We start from the raw sequence: 16,839 nt of genomic DNA, 5'->3' as shown, positions 1-16,839 counted from the left end.
GGACGCAGACTCAAGTCCTCGCCCACCCGTGGCGCCACAAAATTGCATGAGACCCAGACCCAGCAGGTCCCAGCTCCACTGGGCGAGATCCAGACCCTGCTGACCCCACCCTTGTCAAGCCCCACTGGGCGGGGGGGGCAAGCGCCACGCAGCCTCAGGTCCCTGCTGATTGCTCATTAAGACTTGTTACTGGAGCTCGGCCTCCGCTGTGGGCACAGCCATCTTGTGTTACGGGATCCCTACCTCTGCTATGGGCACAGCCATCTTGGCCATTATGGTGTAATGGTCAATTTGCATATTCCCTCTTTATTAGATAAGATTTTTATTTCTTTTACATGGGTAATACATTCATGAGGCTTTCGGGGTTTTTTAAGTATGAAAAATATAGCGCTGGCCAGTTTGGCTCAGTGGATAGAGTGTCAGCCTGCGGAATGAAGGGTCCCAGGTTTGATTCCAGTCAAGGCCACATGCCCGGGTTGCGGACTTGATCCCCAGTGTGGGGCGTGCAGGAGGCAGCCAATCAGTGATTCTCTTTCATCATTGATGTTTCTCTCTCTCCCTCTCGCTTCCTCTCTGATACCAATAAAAATATATTTAAAAAAAGAAAGATACATAGTGAAGAGTCACCCTTCTCTTGTTTTGCCCCAGTCACTTAGCTTTCCACAGGCAGCCCTGGTTAATTATTTCTTAATTATCTTTCCACAGATTATTTTTTAATGCCCATGGGTGCATACAAAAGGCACTGTTTTATATCTTGCATTTTTATTTAATATACAGGGTGGGGCAAAAGTAGGTTTACAATTGTTTGTGTGGAAAATAACACAATAATTAATAATAATACAAGAATAAACGGTTTCGTGTACTCACAACTCTAACCCTACTTTTGTCCAACCTGTATTTTAGTTTTTCATGTCAATATGTTAAGGGCTCCCTCATTTATTAATGTCTACATAGTAAAGAAGTCCTGTATTTCTAGAGAGCCAAAGCAGCCCCGCCCCAGCTCTCCTGTGGCTGCTATTTATGCTATTTCTAATTTTTTGTTATTAGTGCATACAAGGATGCCATGAATAACCTTGGACTAGACCTGAAATTGCTGGGTCAGGTGGTGTATACATTGCTAATTTTGATTGATACGGCAAATTGCTCCACATAGAGCTTGCACCAGTGTGTACTCCCTGGACGTGATGCCTGTTTCCCTTTGGCGTCATGAACATTGATTTGAGTTAAGAATGTACATGGCGTGCGCTCCCTCCCCGGAGCATGCCCATGCCTCTCTTCCCTCTCAGGCGTGCATCTCCTAAATGCTAAGGTCCCCACCACACTCGCAGCCAGGGGAGCAATGGGCAGCGGCAGCTTGTCCCGGGCTCACTCCCTGTCCCCAAGGCCCCCTCTCTCTGCCTTCCCGGTGAGCTAACGGCAGCCCCCATCGACTCATTTCTTCCCTGTAACATGTCTGGAGCCAGAGCAGCCCCGCCCGGCTCTCCTGTTGCTTCTTCTGTTCTAAATCCCTCCTGCTCCACTGTCCCCAGCCTTAATAAACAGACTCTCAGAGTCAAAAGGAATATATAGACTACCTAGAGGTCAAGGTAGGCACTGAATCGTGGAGCCCCACCATGACACTCCGTTCCAGAAGATACACAGAGCACAACAGTCTAGTTTGAAGAACATTGCATTTAAAAATATATTCAAAAGAGGTAACTGGGCCTTTGGTGGTTAGAAAAAAAGGAAGAAAAATTCCAGAGGAATTCGTTCCCGACCTCAGCACTCACACTGGCGTGCATTAGAGGAAGAGCAGACACCTCTCCTTGCAGTGCAGTGCCGAGGAGGGATACGGTGCAGGGAGTAACAGAGGGGCTGTGGGAGAATAAAGGAAAATCCTAGGGAGGAGCTGGCAACCAAGCAAACGGGTTTCGTGTCCACTGGAGAATTACCGCAGCCCAATGCTGCCACCTATTCATGTCAGCGACCTTATTTTTTAAAGATTATACCCCTTTCAGCTCAACTATTCATCTCTTCTTGGCCTCTTCTACCATCATGTCACTTGGAGTTAAGGTTTCTGTGAGCTGATGTCTTTTTTCACTTAGCATTAATTTGCGAACCCTTCTCCATTAATCTAGTCAGGGGTCCTCAAACTTTTTAAACAGGGGGCCAGTTCACTGTCCCTCAGACCGTTGGAGGGCCGGACTATAGTTTAAAAAAAAAAACTATGAACAAATTCCTGTGCACACTGCACATATCTTACTTGAAGTAAAAAAACAAAACGGGAACAAATACAATATGTGTATTTGCATGTGGCCCGCGGGCCGTAGTTTGAGGACCCCTGATCTAGACGGTTCGTGGTTCTTGTCTAAAATGTTTAAACAGGGATCCTTGTGCAGATAGCTCTTGTTTTCTGTGGACACCTTTTGTGGGATGAATTACGAAGATGAGGTTATTAGCTCTCAGATGCAGAACTTTCCCCAGTGGGGTTCGGCTCTGGGGAGTCTAGTGCCATCAGCAGTGCACGTGTGGGCCAGCCTCCTGGTGTTGCCAACATCCATGGTTGGGATCTTTTTTATTTTATTAATAGACTTTATTTCTTAGAGCAGTTTTAAGTATACAGAAAAATTGAACAAAGTACAGAGTAATCCCATATACTTCCCCCCACCTCCGTTCCCAATTTCCCCTATTTTAAGCAGACCTTGGAGATATTTCAGGTTCAGTTCCAGACCACGACAGCAAAGCAAATGTTGCAATAACGTGAGTCATAGAAGTTTTGGGTTTCTCTATACATATAAAAGTTATGTTGACACTATACCGCAGTCTATAAGCGAGCATTAGCATTATGTGTTAAAACACAGTGTACATAACTAGTAACTGCTCCCCAATATCTGAGCCTTCAGCAATCATACGAGTCATAATCTTTTTGCTGGTGGGGGCTGTGCCTCGATGTCAGTGTCTGCTGACTGGTCAGGGCAGTGGTTGCTGAAGGGCGGTGTGGCCGTGGCGGATTCTTAAAATAAGACAGTGACGTTTGTAGCATCGTTGGCTCTTCCTTTCACGACTGATTCTCTGTAGCGTGTGACGCTGTTTGATAGCATTCTACCCGCAGTAGAACTTTCAAAATTGGAGCCAGCCCTCTCAACCCTGATTTATCACCTAAGTTTGTGTAACATCCTAAATCCTTTGTTGTCATTTCCACAGTCTTCACAGCATCTCCACCAAAGTAGACTCTATCTCAAGAAACCGCTTTCTTTGTTCACCGGTGAGACTCCTCATCCGTTACAGTTTTATCGCGAGATGCAGCCACTGAGCCACATCTTCAGACTCCACTTCTAACCCTGGTTCTCTTGCTGTTTCCACCACATCTGCAGTTGCTTCCTCCACTGACACCCTGAGCCCCTCAGAGTCACCCATGAGGGCTGGAATCCACTTCTTCCAAACTCCTGTTAATGTTTACTCAGTGAATTGCCACAAACCTTCAGTTTTTTTTAAAGCAGTATTTGTGAAGCACAAAAACACAAGGTGTGCCTGTATTAACATCTTGCATTATGCGGTTATCTGCTACAATTGATGAACCAGTGTTGGTGCATTAGTAACTAAAGTCCACAGTGTACATTATGATTCACTCTGCGTTGTACATCCCATGGATTGTGTGAATTGCATAATGTCAGGACCCAGCATTACATGTCACACAGAATAGTTTCACTGCCCAAAATGCCCGGTGCTCCACCTCTTCATCCCTCCTCCCCTCCCTCTGCACCCTTGGCAACCACTGGTATTTTCACTGTCCCCATAGTTTTGCCTTTTCTAGAATGCCACATAGTTGAACTCATATTGTATGTAGTCTTTTCAGATTGGCTTCTTTCACTTAGCAAAATGCATTTAGGGTTCCTCTATGTCTTTTTATGACTTCGCTCATTTCTTTTTACCACTGAATATTCCATTGTGTAGATGTACCACAGTTTATTTTTTAAAGGACACTCTCGGCTGCTTCCCGAGAGTGAAGGTATGAGCACAAGTTTTCAAGTCATTCGGGTAAATTAGGACTAGGATTGTTGGATCATTTGGTAAGAGTATGGTTAGCTTTGTAAGAAACTGCCCAACTGTCTCCCAGAGCACCATCTTGCCTTCCCACCAGCTATAAATAAGAGTTTCTGTTCCTCCACATACTTGCCAGCATTTGGTGTTGTCGGTGTTTTGGATTTTGGCCATTCTAATGGGAGTGTAGTAGTATCTCATTGTCTATTGGATGTTAATACTTTTACTTTGAGTTTTGGTCATTTAATACCAGTAAGTAAAATAGCGTCATGATTATTCTTTCTTTGTGTGTGTTTTTGTTTGTTTTTTTGCTTTTCATTTCATATTGTAGCCTTATTTGTCCAGTGGGAATTGGATATTGTTCTTAGAGGTTTGTTATGTGTCTGCATGTATTTTTTTCACCCAACTTTTAAAATTGTGGTAAAATACACATAATGTAAGATTTGCCATCTTAATTAATTTTTTGTTGTTGTTAATCCTCACCTGAGGATATTTTTTAATTGGTTTTTAGAGAGAGTGGAAGGGAGGGAGGTTGGGGGAGGGAAAGAGAAATTTTTGATGCAAGAGTGCCTCCAGCACTCACCCCAACAGGGGCCAGGGGTCAAACCTGCAACCCAGGCATGCGCCCTTGACTGGGAATCAAACGCCAGAACTCTTCAGTTCAAGGGCAAACGCTGTAACCACTGAACCACAACTGCCAGGGCATCTTAACCATCTTTTTTTCTTAAATACATTGTTTTATTGATTTTATACAGAGGGAGAGAGAGATAGAAACATCTATGAGAGAGAAACACCATTCGGCTAGCTCTTGCATGCCTCACACTGGGGATCGAGCCCACAAATTGGGCATCTGCTCTGACTGGGAATCCAAGCGGTGACCTCTTGAGTGCATGGGACGATGCACAACCAACTGACCCACACTGGCCAGGCGCCCTCAACCATTTTTAGGCGTACAGTTCAGTTGTATGTGTTTTTAATATCATGTCTTATGGTTTATTTCTTTACTGTTTCCCCCTAATGTTTTCTTAAACTAACTCTTCTTTTGACTTGATTTTTTGTGTGTGTGCTTGTTTTTGCCTTCTCTTCCTTGTAAGGATCTGGCTATTGTTCCATTTTAATGAGCTAATGAAGTAAATGTAACCTTTCTGTCACAGGGCGGTGGTTCTAACCAGCTGTGGCGTCCCGTCTGTCCTGCTGGTGCGGGAGGGCTCCACTCTCAATAGCCCTTCCTCAGCCAGTGGTCACCCCACGCCGACTCCACAAACAGTCCTGGTGGCACTTCATCAGAGCCCTACTAACTTCTTGTTGGTGTAAAGCAAATCCTTAGGATAACCCTTCCAAATGCCTTTATCCTGGGCTTTTCTTTTCATGGACAAAAAGTGGCTTTGAAACTCAGCCATGATTGGGCGTTTACAAACTAAGGTGTTAAAATTCCCTTAAACATATGGCTGACAAGTAGATTTTTAAGTTGGCTGCGTTCGTTTAAATGAATTCTCTTCTACAGTAATGGAGTCTGCATCTTCACTGTCCTTTTGAAATTGAAAATAATCCTTTTGCCTAATTACTCCTTTTGCTGTGACTAATTCAAAACTGTAAAACTGTAGTAGCCAAATAGGAACCATACTAAAAAGTGATTTGGGCTTTTAACATCAGTGTGTGTGCATTGAAGTCTTTTTCTATAGTAACGAATACTGAATAATTTCACTACAGCTCTTCCAAATCTGGTTCTAATTTGCCCCTTGACTCTCTCGGCCTTTATCCCTCCCAATTTAATGCCATTTTGTCCTCTCTGAGAAGTTTTCTATATTCCCAAATGAGGCCTTTCTTGAGTGAGAAGTCACATTTTTTCCTAAGTTCCCTTTTTTTTTTTTTTTTTGCTTCTAAATACAGTTGCCCTCTAGGCTGGCTGAGACAGAATACAGAAAGCCTGTTCTGCATGCCCAGGGAGTGCTGGTGGCAGAAAGTGATGGAAGAGAGAGCAGGTTGAGGTCACGGAGGAGCCCAGTGTGTGTGGAGCAGGTTATCCTTGAACCAGGGTGGACGGAGGGCGGAAACAAGCACATGGCTCCTCTAGTTTCCCATCTCTCGGGCCCCGCATTTTCCTGCCGTGAGGATGCGGGTTAAGCACACTTCGTTTCACAGCGAGCCCTAAAGTCTCTAAAATGTTTTTCTAAACGTTATTTCTCCCCAATAAGTATAATTTATGTTTTTACATTGGAAAGCATTTCTATATGGGGTGGGTTTACAGTTGTTCATATGGAAATAATACCATAATTAATAAATAATAATTCAAGGAGCTCTGACCAGTTTAGCTCAGTGGATAGAGCATCAGCCTGTGGACTCTAAGTTCCCAGGTTCAATTCCAGTCAAGGGCATGTACCTTGGTTGCAGGCACATCCCCAGTAGGAGGTGTGCAGGAGGCAGCTGATGGATGTTTCTCTCCCATCGATGTTTCTAACTCTCTATCCCTCTCCCTTCCTCTCTGTAAAAAATCAAAATATGTTTTAAAATAATAATAATAATTCAAGGATAAACTCCATGTTTTGAGTACTCATAACTATAAACCTATTTTTGCGCCCCCCTCTCCCCCCCTCCCCCCCCCCCCCCCGATTATGAAGTCAGGGCTATTTCCTGCATCAGAGTCAATAGGTTAAGCTCATTTAAAAATGCAACAAACAGCCCTAGCCGGTTTGGCTCAGTGGATAGAGTGTCGGCCCGTGGACTGAAGGGTCCTGGGTTTGAGTCTAGTCAAGGGCACGTTGCCTGGGTTGCAGGCTTGATGCCCAGGGCTTGCAGAGGCAGCTAACCGATGTGTCTCTCTCACATCGATCTTTCTCTCTCTGTCCCCTCCCTTCCACTCTTTGTAAAAATCAATGGAAAAATATCCTTGGGTGAGGATTAACAAAAAATACCAACAACAAAAAGCAATAAACTGAAACTGGACTTGCTGCTACTTCTGGGAGAGTCATCCCTACCTTTTGTCAGGGCTCTTATCCCCTTTGCCCTCCCCCAGTCTGTCTCTCCCCTCTCAGCTCAGGTCATGGGGGAGCTGGTAACCCTAACCCTCCGCAGAGAAACAGAGCAGCTGCCCTGCTCCCCTCGCCCTTCCTCAGGGGGCCACCGGAGTTGTGAATCTAAAGTGTCAAGTGCAGGCAGGAGCTCATACGCAGCCATCTGAGGCCTCTCTTTGACTCTGCCAGTCTCAGTGTTGTGAGTTTAGTACCGACGCAGTAGGATTCAGAGAAAACCATTTGATGAAATCAAGGGAGAGAAGTGGCAGACACTTGTACCTGCCTGGCAGCCGTGAAGCACCTCTGTCAGGCGCTGGTGGAAGGCAGCGTCAGCCATCGGGGGAAGGTTAGCGAGCAAGAGTGGACTGTCTTAAAGGTTTATAATCGGGTGGGGAACCTTTTTTCTGCCAAGGGCCATTTGTATGTTTATAACATCATTCTCAGGACATACAAAATTATCAACTTAACACATTGTATGTGGGAAACGTGTTTACACGTTTTACGTATTTATACGTTCTACCAGTGTAGTAGAGCGCAGGACACGTATTAATACGTTTTTTATAGACTAGCGGTAGAATGCGGGTAACGTATAAATACGTAAACTAAAGTTACCGGAATTTTACTGAACGTTGCCATTTGCGCAAAAAATTACCAAAAATGGCCCGCGCCACCTGTTAGCGCGCAATAAAAACTACCCGCAAACAATGTGTTAAAAATTAGCCTGCTCTATTTGGTCAAACATTTAATTAACTCACCCCTAACGCCTTGGCAGGGCCAGGCCAAATGATTTCTCGGGCCTTATAAGGCCTTGGTTGGACGTTCTCCGCCCCAGGTTTATATTATGAAGCTTAAGGAGGAAAATCGAATATTTAGCCCGAACGTGAGAACATGTGAAGGAGTGGAGATGGCTTTGCTTTGAGTGTAAGGAGACTCAAGGGGAAATGTGGCTCTCAGCTGTTCCCGCTTTCCAGTATGGCAGGTCAAGAAGAACTGGGTTTCAGTTGCAGTGGATGAGATGAAAGTTAAACAACCAATATTCTAGGGTTTTAAGAGCTGACATTGTGTCACAGTGGATTGGCAGAAGGAAGAAATACACCAGATATTGAGAGGTATGGGGCCAGCCTGCCTGGCTTTGAATCCTGGCTTCAGCTATGGAAACTTGGACAAATTACTTCACCTCTAAGCCTCAGTCACCTCATCTGTAAAATGGGCAAAATGGACTTACATCCTCATAGGATTATTCTTAAGATTAGAAAGAAGAGTTGCCCTAGATGGTGTGGCTCAGTTGGTTGAGCATTAGCCCATGCACCAGAAGATCGCCAGTTCGATTCCTGGTCAGGGCACATGCCCAGGTTTCAGGCTCGTCCCCGGTCAGAGTGTGTGCAGGAAGCAGCCGGTTGATGATTCTCACGTCGATGTCTCTCTCCTTCTCTCCTTTCCCCCCTCTCTTCCTCTCCTTTCCTCTTTCTCTAAAATCAATAAAAACAAATTTTTAAAAAACGAATAAAAGAGTTAATGTGCTCTGGACAGTGGCAGGCACATACTAAGGGCTATATGTTTGATAAATGTAACGAGCATGAGCAGTGGAAAGGAATTCAGGGTCATCAGGCCAGTGCTTCATTTTACAGATGAGGTGGCTGTCACGGGAGGTGGAATCAAGATTAGAAGCCATTTCTGCAGACTGGTCCTGGGCTGTTGCCACTGTCCCTGGCTCTGTTTTAGAACTACCCATTGCTTCAAACGCATTTCCCTTTAGGCTCCTCTCCCATCCCCTCCTTGGAGCCCATATTTCCAAAGTACTTCCTGTATCCCAGCCCTGTGCTAAATGCTGACACACGTGACCTCATCTAGCTCTTACAGCAACCTGTGAGGAAGGTTTCATTATTGTCCACCCCACACCCCTTTTTGTTAATCTCACCCAAGAATATTTTTTCTATTTATTTTTTTAGAGAGAGAATGGAAGGAGGGGAGAGAGGAAGAGAGAAACATTGATGTGAGAGAGAGAGACATCAATTGGTTGCCTTCTGCACATGCCCCCACTGAGGCCGGGGATCAAACCTGTGCCCTTGACCAGAATCGAACCCACGACCCTTCGGTGCTCAGTCTGACATTCTAACCACGGAGCCACCGGCCAGGACTATCCCCTTTTGTAGAAGTGCCATCTGAGGCTCAGAGAGGTTCAGTTGCCCAAGAGTACACAGTTTCAAAGAGGTAGAATCCACACTGTCTCACTGCAGAGCTTGTGTTCATAACCACACTATGAATTTTCCTCCACAAGTCCCAATAGTATAGAGATGAGCTTAGTTAAACCACCATTGCTACAGCAGCTCTGGGCCCAGCCAGGCAGATTTGAGGTCATTTTGTAATCCCTTTCAATTTATAGTCTGCTTTATTTCAGACCTAGACTCTCACATGTTTTCTTGTTTCTGACACAATACCTTTACACAGCAACCAGTTACCAGAACAATTTCCCTCCCTGGTAAAGAGCGTGAAAGTCGAGGATCATGGAGCAGACTAAGAGAGGCCAGACCAGCGCTTTCTTCCATAAGAGTGGGACTCTGTGGGAGTTATCAGGGCTCTGGGCCAACTTGGGGGGTCACTGCTGGGGTCCCAGCAAACCAGAAGATGGGTCAGATGTCAGAATTCCCACCTAGACCAGTTGTTTGTTTGTTTGTTGTTGTTAATTCTCACCAGAGGATATTTTTTCCATTGATTTTCAGAGAGAGTGGAAGGGAGGGAGGAGGGGGAGGGAGAGAGAGAGAGAAACATCGATGTGAGAGAGACATATTGATTGATTGCCTTCTGCACGAATCCCTACTGGGGCTGGGGAACATGCAACCAAGGTATGTGCCCTTGACTGGGGATTGAACCTGCAACCCCTAGGTCTGTGGACCAACATTCTAACCGCTGACCCTAACCAGCAAGGGCTACCTTTAATCCCTGTAAGACTGATGACAGTCTTGGACTCCTCCCACTTCAGAAAAATGCTCAAGCTCACACTGTTTTTAGGTAGCTTCAGGGTTCATAAACCCCAGCTACTAGTAAAATCCTCTGTACTAGGCAGCATAGTAGAGTACTTCAGATCCAGACGGCCTGGGTTCAAATCCTCCTCTCCCACTTCAATTTCCTCAATTGTAAAATGAAGATGATAATAGGATTGTGGTGAGGATTAAATGAGTTACATGTAAAATGCTTAGTACATAGTTAGCGCTACAGCAGTCTTCATTATTGATGGTAGTAGTATTGCTGTCCCTGGAGCTTAGCCCATTCCGTAAGTGTTTATGGACAGAATGAATGAATTATCCTACCGGAGACGCCAAGTCTAGGGTAGAGCATCCCAACCAGTGTGTCACAAATGGCCTGTAGTTATGTTAAGAAGTTGATCTGTTCAGCCCCTGGGGCTACCAGAGTCCCAGCTGGTGTTGCTTCTGGCTTCAGGCAGCAATATCCAAGGCGTCGCATGCAGATAGCCTCTCCTCTCTGGGTGCTCTGACGTGGACACAGTTTGGGCAGCTTTGATGGGATCAGCTGGTGGGTAGTGAGGATCAAGTAGCCCATCTGGATTCCAAGCCCAGGGAATTCTTTGGGTGTGTGGCAAAGAGAATCTTAACCACTGAACCAGGAGCAGAAGCTTCACGAGTGCGGGCTCTCCAGCCCCAGCCGGCTCCACGCCACGGCAGGTGCCGAGGAAGTCTGCCAGCCGGACGCTCCCGCGCCCCTCCTCGCGCACGAGGACCCTGTGAGCCACTCCGCAGGGATCTGTAGAGCGCCCACAGCGGCCCGGGAGCCCGGCTGCAGCCCAGAGCCCTGTGTAGGCAGCAGCTGTTAGAGGTGTGATACGGAGTGAAGAGGGTGGAGGAGTGCGGGTGCTGGGAAGAGGCAGGGCCCGGGGCTGCAGGGACTTTGGAGGGACCAGCCTTGTCCGCAGGTGGACTATGAGGAAGCCTTTGAAGAGTTTTGATCAAGAAGTGGTAAATTTAGGTTTGTACTTTTTGTTAAGTCAGCCTGACAAAAAATCACACAATGAATGGGAATCCGGGAAGAGTTTGTTTGAGGACATAGGTTAGAGACTCTTATAGTATACAGTCAAGAGGTGAGGGTGATACTCGCCTGAAACAGGTGGCTAGGCTTTTCTAAAAATTTGAGATATAATTGACATACAGTAACTCTTGACTTTGTGGACCTTGATTTAATGGACTTGAGGTTTAACTAATAAAATTTCCTGTCTGTATGTCATATGTGAAAATTAACACCCTGTTAATTTTATGATACTTTTAACCAATATTTGCTTATAATTAAATTAACAGGGTTTTTTTGGTTATGAATTCACTGTTATTTTTAACAAATTTCACAAATAGGGCATATGTTGGAAAAAACACTGTAGTAATATCGCCAACAGAAATAAATATAACTATCGTCTATCAGTGGTTCTCAACCTTCCTAATGCCACGACCCTTTAATACAGTTCCTCATGTTGTGGTGACCCCCAACCATAAAATTATTTTCGTTGCTACTTCATAACTGTAATTTTGCTACTGTTGTGAATCGTAATGTAAATATCTGATATGCAGGATGTATTTTCATTGTTCGCGACCCACAGATTGAGAACCGCTGGTCTACATATTTTAAATGCAAAAGTCACTGTTCATAAACAATGTTCAGCAAATGATCACACCGCATCGCACATGGTAATTGGTTCTGTTGTCACGTGGTGTGCCTTTCTGCAGCAGTGTTAACACCTGGACACGCACTAAGCCACGCCCCAGCCTGTGCATTTGTTACTCGGGGTAACTGGTGAATGCACGCATTTACTAGACCTCGGTATAAATGTAAAGTACGGTAACACATATAGAAAACTTTTCTGTGAAATTGAACTTTTCATGTGTACTTAATTTTAATTACACAAACGTGTCTACATAAGTAAAAACATAAACTAATTTGTCAATTTTTTAACTACGCATTTGGAAAAGCTACTTTATTATATAACAAACAGCACCTAGCCCAAACTAGTCCATTATATTGAGGTTTTACTGTACAATACACATTAGTTTCAGGTGTACAACAATAATGATCTAATATTTGTACATATTGAAAAATTATTACCATGGTAAGTCTAGTTAACATCCGTCAACATATATAGGTATAGAATTTTTTTCTTGTGATGAGAACTTTTAAGATTTACCCTGTTTGTAACTGTCAAATATACAATATAGTATTGCCACCATGCCATACACTGTATCCCCAAAGCATATCTATATATATAAAAGCCTAAGTGACCACATGACCGGAACAACTGGTCGCTATGACACACGCTGACTACCAGGGGGCAGACACTCAGTGCAAGAGCTGCCCCCTGGTGGTCAGTGCGCTCCCACAGTGGGAGCGCTGCTCAGCTGACCGACCCTGTCCTGGCAGCCCACCAGCCCGGCAGCAGCCACTCACTCCCTCAGTAGTCCTGCAGGTCCAATCTCTGGAGAACGGGCCAGGCACTGACAGACCAGTGCTGCCAGCACAATCCTGACAACCCTGCCAGCCTCCTGGAAGTTGGCGGCCGCTTCTCCTCTCTAGATGCTCCACTAAGAAGAAACGATATAAAAGCGGACGCCAAGTGGCTCCCAACAATCAGTGCAAACATCAGTGAGATGGATCCTGATCCTGGGCCAGCAAGGGCATCCCACCACCCACCACCCACTTGGAGAGCTGATCGCATCTCGGCACCGCCCCTGGGGACCCCACCTATGCATGAATTTGTGCACCAGAACTCTAGTTTGTTTTATAACAGAGTTTGTCCCTTTATCCGTTTTGCCCACACCCAGCCCCTATCCTCTGGTAGTCTCCAGTCTGTTCTCTATATCTAGGAGCTTGGTTTTGTTTTATTGTTTGGGGTTTTTTTTAAATACGTTTTTATTGGTTTTTAGAGAGAAAGGGGAGAGGGAGAAAGGAGAGATAGAAACATCAAAAATAGGCTGCCTTCTCAAGAGCATACAATGGAGTCAAGACAGTCTCTTCAATAAATGGTTCTGGGATATTTGGTCAGATACATGCAAAAAAATGAAACTAGATCACCAACTTACACCATACACAAAAACAAACTCAAAACGGTTAAAGGACTTAAATGCAAGATGGGAAACCATGAAAATCCTACAAGACTCCATAGGCAGCAAAATACCAGACATATGTCGTAGCAACATCTTTACCGACACAGCTCCTAGGGCAATGGAGACTAAGGAGAAAATAAACAGATGGGACTACATAAAGATAAAAAGCTTCTGCACAGCAAAAGAAACCATCAACAAAACAACAAGAGAGCCCACTGCATGGGAGAACATATTTGCCAATGCTATTTCAGATAAAGGTTTAATCTCCAAAATTTACAGAGAACTCATACAGCTTAACAAAAGGAAGATAAACAATCCAATCAAAAAATGAGCAAAGGACCTAAATAGACACTTTTCAAAAGAGGACATACAGAAGGCCGAGAGACATATGAAAACATGCTCAAAGTCACTAATCATCAGAGATTCAAATCAAAACAACAATGAGATACCATCTCACACCTGTCAGAATGGCTATCATCAACAAATCAACAAGTGACAAGTGCTGGAGAGGATGTGGAGAAAAAGGAACACTCATGCACAGCTGGTGGGAATGCAGGCTGGTGCAGACACTTTGGAAGACAGTCTGGAGTTTCCTCAAAAAGTTAAAAATGGAACTCCCATTTGAACCAGTGATCCAATTTCTAGGACTAATATCCCAAGAAACCAGAAACACCAATCAGAAAGGATATATGCACCCCTATGTTCATAGCAACACAATTTACAATAGCTAAGATTTGCAAACAGCCTAAGTGCCCATCAGCAGATGAGTGGATTAGAAAACTGTGGTACATCTACACATTTCAAGCACTAGACCTCTAGTTTTCCATAATTGCTGTGCCAACTCACATTCCCACCAACAGTGCACAAAAGCTCCCTCTTCTCCATATCCTTGCCAATAATTATTTATCCTCTTTTTTATAATAGCCATTCTAACTTGTATGTATGTGGAGATACCTGATTGTGGTTTTGATTTGCATTTCTCTGGTGATTATGGATGTTAAATATACCTTTTGGCCATCGGTATGTCTTTGGAAAAATATACAAATCCTCTGCCTGCTTTTAATCATATTGTTCAGTTTCTTGCTATTGAGTTGTAGGAGTTCTTTATATGTTTTGAATATTAACCATTATTGGATATATGATTTTCAAATTTTTTCTCCCACTTTGTTGGTTGCCTTTTCATTTTGTTGATGGTTTTCCTTTACTGGGCAGAAGCTTTTTAGTATAATGTAGTCCTCCTTGTTTAATTTTGGTTTTGTTGCCTTTGCTTTTGGTGTCAAACTCAAAAAATCATCACCAAGACTGATGTCAAGGATCTTGCCCCTATGTTTTCTTCCAGGAATTTAATGGTGTCAGGTCTTACATTCAACTCTTTAGTCCATTTTGAGTTAATTTTGGTGCGAGCTGTTAAATAGTGGTGTACCTGATTCCGGTAGCTGGAGGTGCCACCCTGGAATAGGGGATACTAGAAGTGGAACGGTCCTGGGGGTGGGGATGGTGAGTTCTGTCGGGGACCTATTCCATCTGTGATGCCTGTGGGATGTTCACTAGGACGGTCAGCAGGGCTGGTGGGTGAGGGGGTCTGAGCGCAGGAGAGGGGTGGAAATGGGTAGAGAGAACCAGCAGCAGTGGGGCTGGCTGGCTGCCTCAGTGAGGCTCCCTCTAAGGAGAGCGAGTTTAAAAGTGGATTTTGATCAATGAAATCTTAATTTACAACCAATGTGGCTGGCATGCTTCTCTTTTATATTCAAATTTTAGAATTCTTTTTCCCCAAAAATCTTTATTGTTGAGAGTATTACAGATGTCCCTCTCCCCTCCCACACGCCCCCCACATTAACCCCTTCTCCACGTGGTTCCCGCCCTACCCCACCCCAAGCCTTCACCATCCTTGTGTCTGTGTCCATAGGTAAGCTCTTTGGTTAATCTCTTCCTGACCCCCCTCTCCCCTTCCCTCTGAGATTCATCAGTCTGTTCCATGTTTCCATGCCTCCAATTCTATTTTATTCACCAGTTTATTTTGTTCATTAGATTTCTTGTTCATTTATTTTGATTTTTAGAATTCTTAAATGTGTATATTTTTAACCCACTTCATAAAAACCAACATAGTTATCTACTTTGAAGAATTTGTCTCTTTCTTCTTGGCTGCCTGCATTCACTCTTTCCCTGTGTGCCTTGCAGCTTTAGGAGCGTTGTAACTCATATGTGCAACTGTCCATTTCCTCAGATTTGTGACCCAGGAGGAACCCTGACCTCAGCTGTGGCTCTCGGTGCTGGCAGAAGCCAACTTCATGTCTGAGTGCACGAGCAGCAGTTTGCCATGGAGAGCTTGGGGCTGCAGACAGTCACCCTCAGTGACGGGACAACGGCCTACGTCCAGCAGGCGGTCAAAGGTGAGTGTTTCCAGAGGCTCAGAACCCCCTTGTCCCCCAGCTTCCGGAGAGGAGGGTCCCCGTCCACAGGCTCCCCCGCCTCCCACCCGCTTTCTACATTGCTCTGCGTGAGCATCTCTTGAGGTAACTCTTTAAAATCAAACGCCATCTGGGCAGCGAGAAAACCAGGCCAGAGCAGCGTAGGCGCCAAGACCTCTGAAAGCAGAATTCCTTAACTACTTCTGGAATAGATGAACACAGTGCTGGTTTGACTTCCTGCTTTTCAATACCCTGTCCAGTTACTCAGGCTTCCCAGCAAGTTTAAGCGCTCAAACTATCTACTGAGCATCTACCATGCACAAGATACTCTTCTAGGTCCAGAGAGGGACACCCAAGAATAGAGCTCATGCCTTCAGCCCCACCAGGGTCGCCAGAAATAAAAATACATGCCACACTGTTAAAGCTGCATTTCAGAAACAATAAATAATTGTGTAGTATAAGTCTGTCCCAAATACTACATGGGATAGACATGTATAAGCATGGAACTAAATGCTAAAAATACTAAAATAAAAACACTAACTACTAAAAAAATTCACTGTATATCTGAAATTGAGATTCTCTAGGATCAAGGTGAGGGTGGCTTCAGAACAGAGTGCAGTTGAAGGGCCAGGCCTCTGGGCCAGGGACCCTTCCCTCACCGCAGGCTCCTTCCAGCCTCAGAAACCGCCAGATGGCCTCACGTGTCCCTCGGACAGCGCCAGCAAACACTGTCTCAGTCCTCGTCTTCGTCTTGCCCTTTCTGGGTCTGAGCGCCGCCGTCCTCACAACGGCATTGTCACCGCAACGTCGCCCTCCCTCACTTCAACACGGCGTCAAAATGTGTCTCGGTTCCCAGATTTACAGATAATTTGTTTGTTGATTTCATTTCAATGGTCTGCTTCCTGATGATGACAAAGAGACCCCTAATCTCATCAGTATGCTAATGTATGGGAGCCTTCTGGAAAGGTTTCTTATCCAGACCTAGAGGATGTGTGGGGCTGGCTTAGTTTTCTTGAACATGGAACTTCTCTAGAATCCCGAAACCCTGTGTTTGCAGACTTCCCATCGCAGTGGTTGCCCACTGCTGCAGTCCGGTGGTGGAAGAACTTAGGAACTGTGCAGACTGGGCATGTTTACTCCACGGACCCAGTTATCGCCCGTGCCTCAGCCTTCTGCACCAATTTTCAATGGTAGAATGAATAAGTAAAGCAAGAGGCGGTATTTGGCCTGAGAAAGCCACACTCTTCTTATCTCTTTCCTTCTTGTATCTGGGTCTCTGCCTCCCCCACGTCCTGTTTATGT

At 44.9% G+C, this 16,839-nt stretch overlaps 1 protein-coding gene across 4 annotated transcripts in view; it reads left to right on the top strand.

The window, feature by feature from the left end:
* ZNF76 (zinc finger protein 76) overlaps positions 1 to 16,839 on the top strand; it is a 37,553-nt gene that overhangs the window by 9,197 nt on the left and 11,517 nt on the right. For 3 of the 4 annotated variants that reach the window (XM_059701903.1, XM_059701905.1, XM_059701902.1), the window contains exon 2: positions 15,354 to 15,519. In XM_059701903.1, the coding sequence (XP_059557886.1) occupies positions 15,447 to 15,519 (73 nt within the window). In that variant the 5' untranslated portion in view covers positions 15,354 to 15,446. Of the gene's footprint in view, positions 1 to 3,362; positions 3,505 to 15,353; positions 15,520 to 16,839 lie in introns of those variants that run through there. The other variant, XM_059701904.1, reaches the window with a different exon arrangement.

The sequence above is a fragment of the Myotis daubentonii genome, chromosome 6 (assembly GCF_963259705.1).
Source record: "Myotis daubentonii chromosome 6, mMyoDau2.1, whole genome shotgun sequence".
NCBI lineage: Eukaryota > Metazoa > Chordata > Mammalia > Chiroptera > Vespertilionidae > Myotis > Myotis daubentonii.
Note: the sequence above shows the minus strand (reverse complement) of the source record. Positions and strands in the feature narration are given on the sequence as shown.